This window comes from Hyaena hyaena, unplaced genomic scaffold, assembly GCF_003009895.1.
Source record: "Hyaena hyaena isolate Hyena2069 unplaced genomic scaffold, ASM300989v1 scaffold_1811, whole genome shotgun sequence".
In the NCBI taxonomy this organism is placed as follows: domain Eukaryota; kingdom Metazoa; phylum Chordata; class Mammalia; order Carnivora; family Hyaenidae; genus Hyaena; species Hyaena hyaena.
The window spans coordinates 50022-68150 of record NW_024082439.1 but is presented as its reverse complement, the minus strand read 5'-3'; the positions used below and the strand labels follow the sequence as shown (position 1 = coordinate 68150).

Below are 18129 nucleotides of genomic sequence, written 5' to 3'. Positions count from 1 at the left end.
GATGATACAATACGGTTAGCTAAATATATAGATTTTATTTGGAGTCCTTCCTCTGCCCCAGGATCCAACCCAGGATATCACGTCACGTTTAGACATCGTGTGTCCTGCGTCTCTCCCAGCCTGTCCCAGTGTCTTGGCTTTTCCTTGCCCCTCGTGACTTTGGCGCTCGGGCAGGAGGGGTGGGGTGTCCCGCAGACTTTCCCACAGCTGGGATTTGTCCGATGCTCTCTCGGGATGAGGCGAAGCTTCGGGAGCTTGGGAAGAACACTGAGGGGAAGCAGCCCCATTGCAACAGGCCGGGGCGCACATGACCTCAAGATGACTGACGCACTTGGGGAAAGCGGTGTCTGCCAAGTTCCTCTGTTCCTTTTCCCTTTCTCGTCCAGCCACGGAGGACTAAGCCCAGCCCACACTCCAGGGGCTTTTAAGAGTGGAGGGAAGGGATTTTAAGCAGGGGACGAGGGGTGTGGAGGGAATTCTCTGCCTGGTCGAGGGGGGGTTGGGGGGGGCTGGGATGCACAGGTGACCTTGAGTGACAGGCTGACTCAGAAGCGGGTTCTTCATCGGATGTGAGGAACAGGAGGAGAGGCTGGAGACCGGACGAGGCGGGCCCAGGGTTGGGTGGCTTGGGGCCCTTCGCTGCCTCTGAACCCCGGGGTCTGTGCACCCCTCGGGCCTTCTGCCCCGCCCGCGAGTGAGAACCCACCTTCCGCTCCGGGTGTTGCCTGCGGCCGGGTCCCAGGGTGACAGGGGCCGGGAAATGAGTCACCCCCACACCCCCGCACCCACACCAGGAGTCTGGGGCTACCAAGGAGGTCGGGGCCGCGGGGGAGGGAGCGGAGGCGGCGAAAGAAGCTGGAGGAAAACGAGTCATCCCGAAATCCTGTCCTCTCCTCCGCGTTTAATGAGCCGGTTCAGGACGTATAACCGGAAAGTACGTGACTCAGCGGTTTCAAACGAGCACCTGTATTTACCTGCGCGCGTCCAGCCAGCCCGCCTGCCCCCGGCCGCGCGCGGCTCCGCCCGGCTTTCGGGGGCGCGCTGGGGGCGGGGCCCGGGCGGCCACACCTGGGCGCTCACCGGCGCCGCCGCGCCCCCCGCCCAGGTTTCTTCTCCCCTCGGCGCCTGCGCGCCGGGGCGGGGGGCGCGGCGGGGGTCGGGGCCAGGGGCGCGGGCCCGGGCGCCGGGCGGGCCCCGCTCCCCTGCGGAGGCTTGTAGACCAGGTGGAAGATGAAGGCGTTGCAGTACCTGAGGGGGCGGGGCGCCGTCAGGGGCGGGGCGGCCAGAAGGGGCGGGGCGCCGTCGGGGCGGGGCGGGCGGCCAGAAGGGGCACGCCCCCTGGGGACTGCAGGTGCGCGCGGGGGAGGTCCGCGGGGCGGGGCGGCCAGAAGGGGCGGGGCGCCGTCGGGGGCGGGGCGGGCGGCCAGAAGGGGCACGCCCCCTGGGGGCTGCAGGTGCGCGCGGGGGAGGCCCGCGGGGCGGGGCGGCCAGAAGGGGCGGGGCGTCGTCGGGGGCGGGGCGGGCGGCCAGAAGGGGCATGCCCCCTGGGGGCTGCAGGTGCGCGCGGGGGAGGCCCGCGGGGGCGGGGCGGCCAGAAGGGGCGGGGCGCCGTCGGGGGCGGGGCGGGCGGCCAGAAGGGGCACGCCCCCTGGGGGCTGCAGGTGCGCGCGGGGGAGGCCCGCGGGGCGGGGCGGCCAGAAGGGGCGGGGCGTCGTCGGGGGCGGGGCGGGCGGCCAGAAGGGGCATGCCCCCTGGGGGCTGCAGGTGCGCGCGGGGGAGGCCCGCGGGGGCGGGGCGGCCAGAAGGGGCGCGGCGCCGTCGGGGGCGGGGCGGGCGGCCAGAAGGGGCACGCCCCCTGGGGGCTGCAGGTGCGCGCGGGGGAGGCCCGCGGGGGCGGGGCGGGGCAGGGAGGTCCCAGGAGGGCAGAGGACCCCGCGCGGGTCGCGGGTCCTTACCAGGGCATGCAGTTGTCGGCCGCTCGCAGGCGAAAGGGGGAGCGGAAGGGGTTGGGCCGCGGGGGGCTGGTGCCCCCTCCCGTGGCCACCGCCATGGTCTGGTCGTCCATCACACAACCGTACTCGCTGCTCTCGGTGAAGAAGGCCGGCACTCGGAGGGACTGGCGGGGGCGCGGCGGGGGGCGCGGGCCTCAGACTCTCGAACTGCGCCGCCCCCCCAGACCCTCCCCAGGAGCCAGGGGCGCAGACAGACAGACAGGGCCGGGAGGACCCTGGGCGCGCCCCATCTCGGGAGCGGATGGTGGGAAGAAGAGGCTTTCGGAAAAGGAGGGTGGTCGGGGCAGGAGGGGAGAGCAGGTGCCTTTTGCCCCATCCCCCACCTGGAGCCGGGGCAGCGAGCTCAGCCAGGTGTCCTTGAGACCGAAGCCGGAGTTAAACCCTGCAGACCGAGAGAGGGCGGGCACATGCTGTCGCCCGTGGCCTTCCCGCACCTCCCCACACGCCTGCCCCAGGCTCTTACCGATCACCAGGTCAGGTTTGGGCCCCTGGAGCAGGTGGTAAGGCCGTGCAGACACCTTGATCTGCAAATCCCTGCGGCTTCCCTTCTCCTTGGTCCCGGAGCTGAGCCGCCCGGACACGCCGGAACCAGAACGGACGGACACTTCTGGGCCATCCTAGGGAGCCAGAAGCCGAGTGCAGAAAGGGCTAGAAGTTAGGGTACGGGGAGGCCGCGGTAGGCAGGACAGGGGAGAGGAGAGCAGCCGCCCCACTCCCCAGCCCTCACCCTCTGCAGGGTAAAATGCTGCTGGTCACTCTCGGGGGGCAGGCCGTCGCCCACAAACTGCAGCTCTAGGGCCACGTGGGGGAGCAAGACGGAGAGCTCCTGAAAGGCAGAGCAGACAGACCAGGGCCTCACCTCGTGTCCGCCTCCATGCCCCCCCCCCCCCCCCGCCCTCCTGGGGGGACTTACCCAAAACACCATGACCAGGTCGAACTCCTTCCCCGCCTCCACCACGTGGATTTTCAGTGACTGCTTGTTCTGGATGTTGAGCTCAGGGACTGGGGGAGAGGCTGGCCGCTTAAGAAGATGGTCTCCCTTCCCCTCGTCTCCCTCCAGCCCCCTGCCCCCTGCCCCCTGCCCCCTGCGCTGCTCGGCTCTCCTTACAGGACTGGGGCACCAGGTGGGTGATGACGTAGTACACGGTCAGCGGGTAGGTGAGAAGCACGGCCATGGGGGAGTCCAAGCCGAGGCCCCTCCACGTATAGTAATCCTGCCAGGAGCCTGGGGAGAGTGGGTGACTGGGGGGCTTGGCCCAGGCCTGGACCCCAGCCTCTCCGGTATCACAGCCCCCCTTTTCTCCGCCACCCAGACTGCTGGCCCTCGAGTCTGTCTCTACCTCGGGGCGCTCCCTCAGGGCCCCTGCAGCTCACCAAAGAGGCCCCTGGGTGGATCTGGGGGCACAGGAGGCATCAGGGCAGGCCCATCCCCCTGGAGAAGCTGGTAGGGATCTCCTGAAAGGAAGAAAGAAGAAGATCCTGGTGTCAGAGAGACCCCCATCTGGCCCTCTCCCCCCCTGCTTTCTTCCAAAGGAGCTGTATTCCCCGGAGCCGAGAGCAATGGAGGGTGGCCTAAGCAAGGGGCTTCTGGAAGGGGAGAGCGGGGCTGACTTCTCTGAGGTGGGGGGTGGGGGTGGGGGGTTGATCAAGGTAGCCCTGGAGGTGGTGGCGGAGTTTGGCGCTTCCGCGGTGGGCGCTATCTAGGATCCGGACAACTTGCTTCTCTCCCGTCCTTCCCTCTAGGCTGAGGGGCCCGTGCCTGAGGAGAACCCCACAAACCACTGAGAAGAAGGCTGAGGGATGGCGTGCTGCCCCGGGGGTGCCTGGGGGTGCCAGGGCCTGGGAGCAGCATGCTGAGCTGGGTCCAGTAGCCACGAGTGAGGCCCCTTGAGGCCAGGAAGGCCTCCTTGTTGAAGGTTTCACTTGTCACCTCTGCAGAAGGAGGAGGGGAGGGGTTGAGGGCCTGGTGGCCGGGACCCCAGGCTGGGGCTCTGCTCAGTTTCTCCCAAGGCCCCTGGCTCGGAATCTGGTTCCAAGTGTCTACAGTGTAGCTGCTGCCAAGACCACAGAAGCCTCAACGGTCCCCTGGGTGTGAATGTTTGTTAATGTACTTATTTTACAGATGAGGAAACGGAGGGTCTAAAACGTAAAGTTAGGGGTGGGGCTGGGGGTAGCACGTGCTTGCACCCCATATTCCCGAATCCCCTGAGCTCTCAGGGACCCAGGCGCACAATCCTCAGCCCCAGGACCCCGTACGCGGGCACCCAGCCCGCGCCCCAGACACGGGGTCCCAGTTCCTCCCGCCCCGTCGCGGTCTCCTCGTGGCACCTGCGGTGTAGGTGAAGGGCAGAGCTGCCAGCTCCCCGGTTCGATCCATGAAGGCCGCAAGCCTCGGGCACCAAAACCGGTGGCTCACGTCGTCCGGGCATCGGCGCCAGTCGGCCCGGAGACAAGACTCCCCGCAGTACAAGACGGCACTGCACTGGGGGCTGGGGTCACAGGGGGCGGTGGGCGCCCACGTTAATCTCCGGAGGCCCTTGTCTGCTGTGGTCTGTTTTTCTGTGTACTCGGCGGAAACAGCTTGCTTCTTCCCTCCTGTTACTTCCCTGCCCCTCATTCTGTGTGCTAGGCCCCCCACCGGCCAGCTGGGGTCTCCCTCCCCCTCCCCCCATCCATCTGGCTGCTCACCACGGCGTCAGCTTCACTTCAAAGCTGTGTCTGTGACAGACGTGGCAGGTTCGTGCCCGAAGGGAGGCAAATGTGAAGCCTGGCCGGGGACCCCAGGTCCGCATTGGCGTCTTGGCCAGCTTCACCCCCAGCCTTGGGACCAGACTCTCCAGCTCTCTGAGTGACGGTGGAGACGGCGTCAGGCTAGGGGTGCTCAGGAGTCCAGACCTCAGCTTCCCCCCCCATACCCCAACCTCAGATACTGGATTTCTGTACCGATGCAGCTGGGCGTCCCCCACAGTCAGCTGTCGGGGCTTTCGAGGGTCTCCGGAGCCCATGGGGCAGGCCATGCTGTGGCAGAGGAGACCGTAGGCCCGAGGGGCCAGTTTCTCCGGCCCTGAGCCCTTGCCTGCACCGCCCTGGGCTCTGTCCATTAGCAGGTCAATGCCCAAGATGGTGCCGTGTTCATCTGTTACCAGTAGGAGGCAGGAAAGGTGCAGGGGGGCAGCCTCTGGGGAAGAAGGGCAAAGTCAGGGGTGTGAACATCAGGCCTACAGGTGCTGCACAAGCCCACGAAACGAACAGGGGGGAATGGGGAGAGAGGGGATGTGCCCCGTCCCGTCCGCCGGCTGGGCCAGCCGATGCACGGAGCAGCCAGGCAGAAATGCGGGCCTGCTGCTGCAACTTTAAGTGTTTCTTGAGACTGTATAAATGTTGGCTCAAATTTAAAAAAAATAAACAAACAAAAAAACCCATTGTGGGTCAATGAAAACACCTTTTCAGGCCACACTGGCCTGCAGGCCACAGTCAGTGACTTCTGGCGGGGCTTTGAGAGGTAGAGGGGGTCTTCCCAAGGCGGGGAATGCAGAGAGGGGGCGGGGCAGCGCCAGCCCCCGGGGTGGGGGGGGGTCTTACCACTTCGCCGCCCCTTCCTCCTCTCGGGAACCCCTTCGTCCTCTGCCTTGTCTTCTCGGCAGCCATCGCGGCCACCTCCACCAGCTGCTGCCTCCGGCTGGGCCTTCTCTGGTCCCCCTGGAGGGTTTGCTTCCTGGGGGGACTCCCTGCTGGTGGGGGCGGGCTCCCCATCTTCCTGTGGATCTACCTTCTCCCGGCCTGCACCCTCCGGCTCTCCATTCTCTTCCTCCCCCTCCCCCGCTTCCTCCGCCTCCTCCTCCAGGCTGACAAAACTGACGTAGGGGCTTAGGTCTCGCAGGTGGAGCGGGGGCTCATCTCCCAGGAACCGGGCGGCCCCCAGGCCCAGTCCAGGGCCTGGCTCGGCCCCTTGCCCCAGGCTGATGCCCACACTACGATTGGGCAACACATGCAGCACCCACAGGGCAGGGTCCTGGGGCAGCCTCCGGATCTGAGCCTCCAGCTGGCGCCCGCGGGCCTCGAGGCTGGCCCCCGCGGCCCCCCGCTCCGCCGCGAACTTTCGGAACCAGCCAAACAGGAGGGCGGCGAAGTCGAGGAACTCATCGCGGTATCCGGACACGAACTCCATGTCTTCAGGGGCACAGGGGCCTGGGCCCAGACCGAGCGGAGGAGGGGATGTGAGGTGAGGGCGCGGGGAGCCGGGAGTGTGGGGTCGGGGCACAGGGTGGGGAGGGCGCGGGTGTGACGGTCGCGTCCGGCGGGGCCTCTGGATTGGACGAGTGTGGGGGCGTGGGGCTCGTTTTCAGGGCTCAGGGTGGGGGTTCAGGGTGGGAATGGGGGCTGGGAAGCGGGCGAGGAGGGCTTCACGTGAGTAGTCGGGAGTGAGACGGTATTTGGGGCAACACCCCTCAGTGCTGGGGTCCGAGCTGTGAGTAGGTTTGGAGGGGAGGGTTTGGGGAGGAGGAAAGACTTTGGGGTCCGTCTGCCGGGTGTGGCAGGAGGGAAGCGGAGCCCGGGGACCCCTCCGGCTTGGCTCGGCTGCGCGGCGAGCCCCAGCGGACCCAGCCCCTCCCGGCCGCTCCGCGACTCCGGTACCTGCAGCCGCCACCACTTTTCGAAGGTAAATACCTCGGGGCTGGCGGGGGCGGGGTGGGGGGCGCGGGCGTGACGTCGGGGCCGCCCGAGCCCGCCCCTGGGGGGCCACGCCCCGCGCGCCGGGAGCGCGCGCCGAGGGGCCGGGCGGGTGTGCGGCCCCCGCTCGGACTTTCCCGGCCCGCATCGCCGGCATGTGACCCCGCAGCCGGGAAGCGAAAGTCCCGGAGTCCGACCCGGCAGTTGGAGTCCTGGCGCCCGAGGCCTGAGCTGGGGAGGGCGGAGGGCAGCCCGGAGCCGGAGGGAGCGGGCCCGTGGGGCCCCCCGCCCCGCCGCGCGGCCGGCCTGCCCGCTTCCTGCAGGCGTTCCGGGCGAGCGCAGGGGGCGCGGGGCGCGGGGGCGCGGGGCGCGGGGCCCCGCCTCCGGGGTTTCCCCGGCGGGAGGAGGCGTCCGCGCGGTCTCGCAGTACCGACCGCGCTGTCGGTTCGGACGGTGCGGTCGCGGCAGGAGGGCGCCCCCAGCTCGCGCAGCTCGCCGGCCTGGACTCGGCGCCCACGGGCCCGGGAGGAAGCGACTAGACGCCGCGCTCCGGTCCCGCCCGGCCCCCGACATGAGGCGACGCTGGGGACTCCGGTTCCTCGCGCTCCTCCTCCTGCTGGAGCTGCTGCCGCGGCCAGGTTCGTCCCGGGCGGGGCTGGCGCCCAGACCTCCCCCTCCCGCCCCGAGTCCGGGAACGGGATGGGAGGAGGGTGGGGGTCAGGGCGCGCCGAGGGCCGCGCGGGGTCGTGGTGAGGAAGTGCGGAGCCCGGGTCCCCAGGCAGCCGGGGCGGGGGACGGGCTGGGGGCCGGCGGGGCTGGGGGCCGGCGGGGCTGGGGGACAGGGGGGCTGGGGGCCGGCGGGGCTGGGGGCCGGCGGGGCTGGGGGACTGGGGGGCAGGGGACGAGCAAGGACGAGCTTGGCGGCGTGTCGCGGGTTGTGCCCAGCGGTCGGATCCCGGGACGCAGCGAAGAGGCTGCAACGGGGCGGTGGGTTGGAGCTTCGGTAACAGCCGGGGAGCCCCGAACCTGTGACCTGCGCCGACTCCCTCTGTCCTGTCGCGCCCAGGCGATGGCAACGAGGGCAGCGTCGCCGGGAGCTGTTACTGCGGGNGGCTGGGGGACTGGGGGGCTGGGGGCCGGCGGGGCTGGGGGACAGGGGGGCTGGGGGCCGGCGGGGCTGGGGGACAGGGGGGCTGGGGGACAGGGGGGCTGGGGGCCGGCGGGGCTGGGGGACAGGGGGGCAGGGGACGAGCAAGGACGAGCTTGGCGGCGTGTCGCGGGTTGTGCCCGGCGGTCGGATCCCGGGACGCAGCGAAGAGGCTGCAACGGGGCGGTGGGTTGGAGCTTCGGTAACAGCCGGGGAGCCCCGAACCTGTGACCTGCGCCGACTCCCTCTGTCCTGTCGCGCCCAGGCGATGGCAACGAGGGCAGCGTCGCCGGGAGCTGTTACTGCGGGCAGACAATCTCCTCCGGCTCCCCTCCGGAGCGCCAGCTACTGGCCCATCTCCGAAGGCACCTGAAAGGCTATCAGCGCTGCAGCTCCTACGTCCGGTGATCAATCACCCCGACCGCGGGGAGGGCAGCGCCTCCGGGGCGGGGGCTCCGGGACCCCCGCTGCTCAAACTGGGCCGCCTGGGAGCGCCAGCCCCCTGTCTGCCTCCACCTTGGTTTCTCTTTCCCACACCTGGGACTTTCCCGATCTGGGAGAAAGGCCTCACTAGCTCTCCGTGGTGAGGTCACGTCTCTGGAACGAGGAAAGGGCTGGGAGAAGGGGTACAGCTGAGCGAGGCCAGGCCTTTCCTCCGCAGGTTCCAGCTACGGGTCCGCAGTGTGTGCGGGGGCAGCAAAGATCAGTGGGTTCAAGAACTGGTGAACTGCTTTGATCTCAGAGGTACGAGCTTCCCCCTCCTCCCCCCTCCTCCCTGGGAACTGTCTCCAGGAGCCGCTGCCTCCCCCTCACAGTCTTCTGTGACTAACCCCTCTCCTGGGACATCCCACTTTCCTATTTCTCGCGCCGGCCAAAGTCCCTTCCGTCCCTGTCTGCCCAGCATCATTCACCGTGACTTTTTTTTTTTTATTTAACATGTTATTTATTTATTTATTTATTTTTTACAAATAGTTTATTGTCAAATTAGTTTCCACATAACTCACCGTGACTTTTATTATGGAAATGCAAAGATTCACACAAAGCTTGAAAGAACTGTGCGGTGAGCATCCAGATACCCCCCACCCGGTTCTACGGTATTTGGCTTTAATATATTTATATTTTCTGGATTTCATGTAGTTTGCACACATAAATATAGCTTACGTTTTACAACATCAGGGTTCCGGCGTGGAAACCGTATTTGCCCTAGTGCATGCCCATCTGTCTGTCCGTCCGTCCTTCTGTCCATCATCGGTCCGCCTTAATTTCCGATGCATTTCCAAGTCCGCTGCAGGTGTGACCGCACCTCATCCCCGAACATTTCAGCACGTACATTAGGCTCCAGAGACCTTCGTTACTTCATTAAACCCTCCTAGCTACTGCGGCCCTGGGCACTGAAATGATCCCTGCTTTGTAGCTGAAAGGAATGAGTCCCAGAGAGGCTTAGACACAAGGGACAAGGTCACATGGCTGCTTGGGGGAGAGCCGGGGTTCCAGCCCGGATCGCGCTACCTGCCGGTTCAGAGCGCATGCCTGTTCCACTGCTTCCCTGTTGAGGGCGGCTTGCTTCCTCCTCCGCACTTTCCCCTCTGCCTTCATCTCCTGACTGTCCCGTTACCTTGATGCTCTCCTTGACCCACCGCCTTCGCCTTGCCCCTCCTCTCAGAGCCCTGACTCTTTACTTCTTGTTTCTCCAGCATGTGGACACGTGGACTCTGGGAGTGTGGCCCCCCGGCAGCATTTGCCTCCCCCCAGCACCCAGGCTCCTGAGCCCGCAGAAACGGCGCCTTTGCACCCGGGCTCCCCTCCCCCGACGCACCTGCCGCCTGCCGTGCGGTCCACCCGGGCGCCCACTCTGCCAGCGGGAGCACTGTCCTCGGGTGAAGAGCTCACCCGCGCCAGTGAAACCGCTACATCCGCTGTGGGCCACAGTCTCGGGGCCGGGTCTGAGGCTGGGGAGAAGCAGAAGCAGTTGGAAGACAATGTGGGACCCACATCGGGGACATCAGCCACGGTGCCCGTGGTGTCCCTCCTGGCCATCACCTTCTTTCTCATCGCTGTTCTCTTGTATGTCGTGTGCCAGAGGAAGTGGAAGTGCCAGCAGCATTCTCCAGGTAAGCCAGGGCTCTGGGCCCCTCTCCAGGGGACCCGGGACCCAGGGCCTCCGTGGTGGGGATCTTGCCCCTGGTAGCTCCTAGTTGGCTGGAAACCTGGCCCCGGGCAGACAGTTATGAAGGCTGTCTACACTGTGGATCGCAGCCAAGGAGAGAAGAGTCAGCTAGAGACTACAGAAGAGGGAGGGAGGGAGGCGCCCTCACAGGGGACCCATTCTTGACCTTCAAAACCAGGCAGGGTTTGGAGCAAGGTCAGGAAGATAGCGCAAGGCCGGAGCCGTTCATTTAATTTACAGATCTTTACCGAGCACCTGCCATTACTAGGTATGGCTAATGATTTGGGGTCTAATTCCCCGGGTCAAGCTATTCCCCTAAACTTCCCTTGGTCTCAGAGCTCATCTCTCCATGTCCTTATCTTTTCCAGATGTGCAGCTCCATTACAGACGTGTGGCATCAGACTCCGACTTTTGAGCTAAGAATGGAAGCCTGTGGGGGCAGACATTGTGACTTATTCAGCCCCTTCTGAGTCGCATTGATACATTAGAATGATCTCTGGCAAAGGATGGACACTGTAGCGATTTTCTGGTTAATTGGCAGATGACCAAGCACTGCCCCCTTGTGGGCCCTTCCTGGATTTTTCCTACACAATTATGTAAAATCAACCTTTTCATAAGATCAATTCGATAAATTCTTCATGTATGTTTTTAATTACTAAAGATTATTTTTATAATTATTGACTCTTCCTTCCACAGACGTTGGCTTCACCCCCCTTACCCCCTTGGTGTAGTTCTGGGGCTCAGTTTCTCTGAGGGTCTCCCCACTTGCCCTGCTCTCTCTTCACACACCGGCTATTCCTCCTGCTTCCTCTCCCGACCTGACCCGGCACAGTGCAGCCTGGGGTCTCCCACCCCTGCCCCCCGGGGGTGCAACGCAGTTTGGTTTCATTTCCCCAATCCCTGAATTGCCCACATATGTTCCAATGAGAGTCTGGGCTCCTTGCTTTTATTGCGACTGTGTTTTATTACGAAAACCCCTAGTTCTTGTTTTCGCTTCTTTCGATGAAGAACATGTCTTCGTTGGTCCAGGCTGCCGTGGCCTAGGGCAGGTGCTGCAGCGTTGGAGGAAGTGGGTTTGGGGTCTGAATCTCCGTCTGTCTGAGCTCGTCAGCGCTTCCGTGGAGCGCAGGGGCAGAGCTGTGGGCAGCCTTGGTCCGCCAGGTCTCTCCACCCCCCCCCACATTCGGCCCCTTTGTCCCCACAGACGCTGGCCAGCAGGGCACGCGTGTGGCGGCCCACACTTCCCATTGCACGGGTCTCCAGCTTCTGTCCCAGGTGCAGGGGCCGGGGCTCCGCCGAGCTCTCGCTCCACCTGCCTGGCCTAGTTTTCTAGCATCTGCTCACAGGTTCTGGCCACGTCACTGAGCTTGAGGCGAGCGTAGTCCACTCGCTTCAGGGCCATCTGACAGTCCTTCCTTGAAGAGTAGCTGGAGCCTTCGTGGGGCTGCCCCGTGGCCACCTATGGGACATTCACAGCGATCGGTGAGGCACCCCTTCCCTTCCCCATCTCCCCACCCCAGCATCGGGTCTCTTGTTTCACTGTTTCCTTGAGTGTGGATGCATTATGGCACATGGGCGGTGGCTGGGGGACCTAGGGGAAATCACTCAACTTCTGTCAACCTCATCTGTAAAACGTGGGTAACAAGAACTACTTCCTAAAGCTGTTGAAGGAATAGATGATGCAAGCCCTGGCATGCTGTAAAATCTTAGCCCCTGGCTGTTGCTGTTGTAATGACTTCAGGACCCTCTCGACCTGTCCCTTTTCTCAGGAGGTGGCCACTTCAGGCCCCGCAGGTCAGGTCAAGTTTCTGAGTGCAAGGTCCTGTGGCTCAGGCATTGTTTACAAGTCCTTCCTGGGAATTCCCCATCCCAGTGGCTCGTGTGACGCAGACCAATGAGGCAGGCACGCCCGCCTTTAAGACTTCCTTTTAGAAGAAGAAGCCGGCCCTGGAAGGGAGGGCTTCTGCCCCCCTTCTGCCAAGGGTCATCCGGCTGGGTCGTGGTGCCAGCATGGACGGCCCAGTCCTGTCTGGCTCCAAAGGTCAATGATCCCCGGAGGCTAAGGCTGAGGCGGAGAGCCGGGTGGGCGCGCAGGACCCCCCAGCACACGCACCTGGGTGAGGTAGCGGATCTGAGCCGACAGCTCCGCTTCCACGTGCTGCACCGACGCCGTGAAGGCCGCCGCCTGCCGGTCCAAGAGCCGCTCGTTGCTTTTCTCCTTGGACAATTCCAGGATCACGGTACCTGCGGGGCGGAGAGAGGGCGGGGCTGGCCGGGTGCTGCCCCGCCCCGGGACCGCCCCGGGACCCGCCCCGGAGCGCGAGCACCCGGGGCCCCTCCCATCCCCGCTGCCTGGCGGCGGCCGGCGCGTCTCGAACCTGCGTTCTGGAGAATGGCGCCGATTTCCCGCTCGATGTCTTCCAGGGCGCGCAGCCTCTCGTTCGCCAGGCTGTAGGTCGCCATGGTCACTCCGGGATTCCTCCGCGGGGTTTTCTCCCTCGGCCAATCTCGACGCTCGAGCCCGGAAGTGGTTTTCGGCCTGCGCCTGCGCAGGTCGCGCTCTAGCTGAGACTACAATTCCCAGGATGCTCGGCGCAGCCTCCCCTTCCTCCGCCCCCCCCGGCGAACTACAACTCCCAGGGTGCCGTGCGCACGCTCCGGTCTGCGTCGCCGCCGCCACCTCGCGACCACCTGCGGTAAGATGCGGTGGTGAAACCTTTTCATTCCTCGGCCTGAGGTCATTCAGAGCTTTCCGCCTTCGCGACACTGCCCTGGGATCTCCGATTTCTTCTATGAGAATTTATCGCGCATCTGCTGGTGCCAGGTGGTGATGGCGGCAGCTCTGGGTGACCCTCCGGACTGCACGGCGTGGCCTCTGTCGGGCCGGCGGGGCCGCGGCGGAGCCTGACTTGGTGAGTGTTGCGTGGTTCGCCCCAGCGCTTCCTCCCGGGCAGCAGCCCCGCTGAAGCACAGGCTTAGCCATCTCAGCCTTTCCCCCTTTCCCTCTCTGCTCCCCCATTGCCTGGTGGGGTCCGGGGGTCCGGAGGTGAAGGGCACGGAGCCCCACGTGACGGGGGGGGTCGTCGATGTCTGGGGAGAGGCACGCCCAGCGCACCTTCGGGAGCACAGAGCGAGGGTTCCGGGATGCAGCCTTGCTAGAACCGGGTCTTAAGGGTTAATTACCCAGGTGGGTGGGGGGTTGGCTGGAAAAGGGGATCGGCGCGGCAGGTGCACGGTGCCGAGAAGGACCCGCCTGGCCCAGCCCGCCTGCAGCAAGGCGTTCGGTTCGGCCCCAGTGAGCGGAGGGCGGCAGCGGCCAGACTGAAGCGGGAGCCGATCCGGGAAGAAGGCTTGCGGGCTGGGTAATCCGGACTTTGTTCTCAAAGCCCTTGAGAGCCCTTAAAGGATCCTTAAGAAGTGCGTTATGACCAGGCTTACCTTTCTCTTGGAAAGCTCCGTCCTGACAGCCTATGGAAGATGGAGAATGAAGCTAGTTCACACGGGGTTAGCAAATGAATGGAGACTTTCAGTTCAACTCGGGGATCCAGCGGTTCAACTCCACGCCTTTAAAAATCCTAATAAAATTTTAGGGGGATGGTATGAAGGGGTCAGAGAGCGAGAAGTACTAATAGCAACACTTTATTTATTTACTTATTTATTTTTGTTGTTAAGTTTATTCTTTTTTTAAAAAAAATTTTAACCTGTTATTTATTTCTGAGAGAGACAGCGTGAGAAGGGGAGGGTCCGAGAGAGAGGGAGACACAGAATCTGAAACAGGCTCCAGGCTCTGAGCTGTCAGCACAGAGCCCGATGCAGGGCTCGTACCCACGCACAGTGAGATCATGACCTGAGCCGAAGTCGGCTGCCCAACCGACTGAGCCACTCAGGCGTCCCAGTTTATTCGTTTAAATTTTTTTAAAAATGTTTATTTATTTTTGAGAAGCAGAGAGAGAGCACAAGCAAGGGAGGGGAAGAGAGAGAGGGAGACACAGAATCCAAAGCAGGCTCCAGGCTCCGAGCTGTCAGCGCAGAGCCAGATGCGGGGCTCAAACCTACGAACTGTGAGATCATGACCTGAGCTGAAGTCGGACATTCAACTGACTGAGCCCTCGCCCCCTAACCCCAGAACTTCGGAATCAGTGTCTGTGTTTGAAGATGCCCAGGGCTGTGTGTGCACAGTAAAACTTGCGGAGCCCTGCTCTGGGGCATTGCTGTGTCCTGTCACTGGGCTGCTGACATCCCTGGGTTGTAGCTGGCACTGAGGGGAACGGGGAATTGGGAGGAAGGCGCTCCTGGCTCAGAGGTCCGAGAGGAGAGATGTTCGGGGAGATGTGGGCTCTCACAGCAGCCGAAATGCAGATGGAATGAAGACATTTTGATACATACGAAGGTCTCACTGTTTTCTACCAAGTTCCCTTACTCAGGAGGTTTTTAGAAGTAGACGCAGAAGAGGAAGCTGCGGGACCCAGGACCCGAGGAAGGCCTTCAAGACCAAAAAGGTGTGAACGAGAACGCTAGTGAGGGGGGTCCAGGGTGACAGGCGTGAAGAACACCCCGCTCCGCACAGAGCAGATCGAGAAGGCTTCTGGACGGATGTCTTCGCGGAGCTGAGAGAGATGAGCATCTGTTCTGTTCTGAATGTACTGAGAGGATGTATAGGCTTTGGGAGGAGAATCTAGGGTGGAATCAGTGACAAATTCAGAGAAAAAGCAGATTCTTGAAATGATAGTTATTCAGGGAAAACAACATGGTGCAAGGAGAGAGAGGTAATCGATACCTCGTGTGACAACTGCGGATAACGTTATGTGTAAGTGTAACAGTGCAGGAACTGAGTATGGATCCAGCCTCCACGGAGTATGGGGCGCCCGGACAGGATGGAAAGGATTCCCTGGTGGGGGCGGGGGCGGAAAGGAGGTCAGTCTTCACCTTGTGTGGTCAGACGCCAGTAGGTAATACTTGAAAATCATAAGCACAAAAAAAAAAAAAAGAAAGAAAGAAAAGAAAATCATAAGCACGTTGTTTGGAGATCTGGAGGTAAAGACCACAAGAAACATCTGAAGGAGGTGAAACATCAAGGGAGGAGGAGAAGGAGGCTCGGAGGAGAAAGGAGCCGCACAGGGAAGGGGTACCGACCCTGTCGTTATATCCGACTCCTTAAACAACGTGCATATGTAACTTGGAAAATAACAACGCAATAAAAGTGAAATGGTAGAGAGGAAATGAAGAGGCATTTATTTCGTGTGGAAGAGTGTCTTGTCTTCGGTTTCCTTCCTTCCTTCCTTGCATAGAAGCAGCTTGTGAGGGTTTACAGACCTTGGGGGAAGAGCCAGAGGAGAGGGGCAGAGGTTGAGGTGGGGGCGGTGGTTTGATGAATCAGGGTCTCAGAGGAGTTGCGAGGGGAGAGATCGGAGCACAGCGGGAGGGTGAGCTTTGAACAGGAGAAGGCAGCTTGACCTTGGCTGCACAGAGAATCGGGACAGATGTCCGTGCTTGCAGGGAGCAGGCGGGAAATTGAAATCAATCATCCCTCGCAGCCTCATCTCTGTGCACAGCGGAAGTCACTAGGAGCGTGGAAGGTTTGGAATGTAGTGGGTGGGACGGGAGCCTGAGATGGAGGTGACCAGGAATGTGGAGAGGGACGAAGGGTCACCAGGAACTGAGGGCCAGCCGAGGTTAGAGACTGTAAGTTAGCAGTGGCCCCAAAGGTGCATCAGCAGCACAGTCTTGGCACATAGGATGTGTTACGAGGTATTTGGTGAATGGACGAACGCGTGTGGCCGTGTGATTTTTCTCTGGCAGAGTTCCGTGGCCCTGTGTTGGAGCTGGCACGCAGGGGGACCGGTGGACAGCCGGGCGCTGGGCAGGGGTGGGGGGGGTGAGGGCAGGTATTTGAAAGGAGAAGTTGAGGGCGCTCCTGAGATCCGGTTGGCATGGGGGTCTCCAAGTTCAGTCTGGAAAGACAAGCTCCAAATTGCAAGGGTACAGAAGGGCCAAGAGCTTCGCGACAAAGAACATCCAAGAAGCCATTAAAAAGTGAATTATTAAAAATGTCAGAAGCAGGGTCACCTGGGTGGCTCTGTTGGTTGAGCATCTGGCTCTTGATATTGGCTCAGGTCATGATTCCCAAGGTCCTGGGGTTGAGCCCTGTGTCGGGCTCTGCGCTGAGCTTGGAGCCTGCTTAAGATTCTCTCGCCCTCTGCCCCTCCCCTGCTTGCGTGCTCTCTCTCTCCCTCTGTCTCCAAATAAAAATAAAACATCAGAAGCAAATACTTTTTTTAATTTTTAAATTAAAAAAAATATTTCTGAGAGAGACAGCGTGAGCAGGGGAGGGTCAGAGAGAGAGGGAGACACAGAATCCAAAGCAGGCTCCAGGCTCTGAGCTGTCAGCACAGAGCCTGACGCGGGGCTCGAGCCCACAAACTGTGAGATCATGACCTGAGCCGAAGTTGGACGCTTAACCGACTGAGCCACCCAGGCGCCCCTTGAAGCAAAATATTTTGAAACTAGAGGCGATGGCTGCCCAACATTGTGAGTGTACTAAGTGCCACCGAACTGTACACTTTAAAATGGTTATTTTTACTTCATATGAATTTTACCTCCGTAAAAAACCAACCCCCCTCCCCAAGGAGACCTAGAAACAAATTCAAAAGACAATGACAAACCGGGAAAAATATTGAAAAATATATGATAAAGGGCTCTATTTTTTAGTATATAAAGAGCCATTAGGGTACATTAAAAAGAAAGTGCCTCAATAAATCGGGCTTTTCCTCACTCATAATCAAACAAATGCAAATTAAAACTCAGATGATACCGTATCTCTCACCTGCTTGATTGGCAGGAGACAAAAGATGCTCACATTCTTTGAGCCAGCAAGTCGGCTTTTAAGAAGTTGTCCTGGGGCGCCTGGGGGGCTCAGTCAGTTAAACGTCCAACTTTGGCTTAGGTCCTGATCTTGGGGTTTATGAGTTCGAGCCCCGCATCTGGCTCTGTGCTGACGGCTCAGAGTCTGGAGCTGCTTCAGATTCTGTCTCCCCCTCTCTCTCTGCCCCTCCTTGATTTGTTCTCTGTCTCTCGCTCTCAAAAATAAATAAGCATTTTAAAAAATAAAAAAAAATGAATTTGTCCTACAGTTTGCCTGGGTGGCTCTGTCAGTTAAGCGTCTGTCTGACTCTTAACTTCAACTCAGGTCATGATCTCACGGTTCGCGGGTTCAAGCCCCTCATCAGGTTCTGCGCTGACAGCGAGGAGCCTGCTTGGGATTCTCTTTCCCTCTCTCTCTCCTCCTCCCCTGCCTGTACTCTGTCTCTCTCTCAAAAATGAATAAACATTAAAAAAACAGAATAAGGTGGGTCTGTGTGTATATTGGCGCGGAAAGGAATGCCCTCGCGGCCGCAGCACGAGGGGAAGAGCCGGGTGTAGAAGACGGCTCCTCGTGTGCCGCTGGCCGTTCAGAATAACACACAATATGTATTCTGCTCATACAGGTGTGACTGCATCTGAACAGTGTCTCTGGCAGAATAACCCGGGGGCGGCTGGTAGTAGTCACCCCTGGGAATGAGGAACGGGCTGGCTGGGGGGCATGGGCAGAAAGGAGCCTCTCTTCGCTGTTTGTCGTTGCACACAGTTCAGGTTTTTGTTTGTTTGTTTAAACCCTGTGCAGTTTTTTCCTTCTGAAAAGCATTAAAAACATAAAAAGCTAAAAAAAAAAAAAAGACACTGTTGTGTGTCCTGGCCCCCCAATCCAGAGCGATGGGTTATTCCTGGGACCTGGCGGATCAGAATCCGGGAAGGGAGAGCCTGGGGCTCCGGGGCCTCACTGTGTGTGCCCGTGGATGCTGATCCCCCGGAGAGAGTTGAGTGATCCACCAGAGGGATGCTGGCATTCCTTCCCTGTGACAACGGCCAGGGTGTGCGGGGTGGGCTGCAGGGGGAGGGCGCGCCGGGTCACTGGCGCTTGGCAGCACTCAGACCTGTGGGTAAACGGTGGTCTGATTAGACGTCGTAGCCGGAGGCTAGAGGCCTGTCTGAGCGGCCCCGCCAGCCCCATCTGGAACTACTCTGCCCTTCGCTGTGTCTGTCCCTCAGTCCCTCTTTCAGTGCCTGGAACGTGCCCTTTTTCTGCGTTCACACTC

The 18129-nt window shown here is 61.4% G+C and overlaps 3 protein-coding genes across 4 annotated transcripts; 1 reads left to right on the top strand and 2 right to left on the bottom strand.

Annotated features, from left to right (window-relative positions):
- Positions 1-881: 881 nt before the first annotated feature.
- ZMYND15 (zinc finger MYND-type containing 15) lies at positions 882-6323 on the bottom strand. 2 transcript variants are annotated; one of them, XM_039224874.1, is made up of 13 exons: positions 5595-6323; positions 4956-5190; positions 4701-4856; positions 4341-4501; positions 3792-3944; positions 3387-3467; positions 3121-3237; positions 2926-3014; positions 2740-2838; positions 2476-2629; positions 2336-2394; positions 1956-2116; positions 882-1248 (listed from the first exon to the last, which is right to left on the bottom strand). In XM_039224874.1, exons 1-13 carry the CDS (start codon positions 6178-6180, stop codon positions 1077-1079), a joined length of 2223 nt encoding a protein of 740 aa, XP_039080805.1. In that variant the 5' UTR covers positions 6181-6323; the 3' UTR covers positions 882-1076. The 2 variants fall into 2 exon arrangements, with proteins under 2 accessions (XP_039080805.1, XP_039080804.1); XM_039224873.1 differs by having other exon boundaries at positions 2336-2629.
- Positions 6324-7048: 725 nt separating this feature from the next.
- CXCL16 (C-X-C motif chemokine ligand 16) lies at positions 7049-10657 on the top strand. Its single transcript, XM_039224895.1, has 5 exons — positions 7049-7321; positions 8096-8234; positions 8492-8574; positions 9525-9941; positions 10366-10657. The coding sequence occupies exons 1-5, from the start codon at positions 7255-7257 to the stop codon at positions 10410-10412; spliced, it is 753 nt and encodes a 250-aa protein (XP_039080826.1). The 5' UTR covers positions 7049-7254; the 3' UTR covers positions 10413-10657.
- Positions 10658-10927: 270 nt separating this feature from the next.
- Positions 10928-12528, bottom strand: MED11 (mediator complex subunit 11). Its single transcript, XM_039224896.1, has 3 exons — positions 12376-12528; positions 12111-12241; positions 10928-11456 (listed from the first exon to the last, which is right to left on the bottom strand). Exons 1-3 carry the CDS (start codon positions 12458-12460, stop codon positions 11319-11321), a joined length of 354 nt encoding a protein of 117 aa, XP_039080827.1. The 5' UTR covers positions 12461-12528; the 3' UTR covers positions 10928-11318.
- Positions 12529-18129: the final 5601 nt, after the last annotated feature.

What these genes read in the sequence shown, in the direction of transcription:
- ZMYND15 (XM_039224873.1), bottom strand. Translation starts at nt 6,180, where the DNA reads ATGGAGTTCGTGTCCGGATACCGCGATGAGTTCCTCGACTTCGCCGCC. An exon ending in GCCCTTCACCTACACCGCAG is followed by an intron (nt 3,945 to 4,340) that starts GTGCCACGAGGA and finishes CTCCTTCTGCAG; the next exon opens with AGGTGACAAGTGAAACCTTC. An exon ending in TCCACCCAGGGGCCTCTTTG is followed by an intron (nt 3,238 to 3,386) that starts GTGAGCTGCAGG and finishes CACTCTCCCCAG; the next exon opens with GCTCCTGGCAGGATTACTAT.
- CXCL16 (XM_039224895.1), top strand. Translation starts at nt 7,255, where the DNA reads ATGAGGCGACGCTGGGGACTCCGGTTCCTCGCGCTCCTCCTCCTGCTG. An exon ending in GGAGCTGCTGCCGCGGCCAG is followed by an intron (nt 7,322 to 8,095) that starts GTTCGTCCCGGG and finishes TGTCGCGCCCAG; the next exon opens with GCGATGGCAACGAGGGCAGC. An exon ending in CGCTGCAGCTCCTACGTCCG is followed by an intron (nt 8,235 to 8,491) that starts GTGATCAATCAC and finishes TTTCCTCCGCAG; the next exon opens with GTTCCAGCTACGGGTCCGCA.
- MED11 (XM_039224896.1), bottom strand. Translation starts at nt 12,460, where the DNA reads ATGGCGACCTACAGCCTGGCGAACGAGAGGCTGCGCGCCCTGGAAGAC. An exon ending in CGCCATTCTCCAGAACGCAG is followed by an intron (nt 12,242 to 12,375) that starts GTTCGAGACGCG and finishes TCCGCCCCGCAG; the next exon opens with GTACCGTGATCCTGGAATTG. An exon ending in AGATCCGCTACCTCACCCAG is followed by an intron (nt 11,457 to 12,110) that starts GTGCGTGTGCTG and finishes AATGTCCCATAG; the next exon opens with GTGGCCACGGGGCAGCCCCA.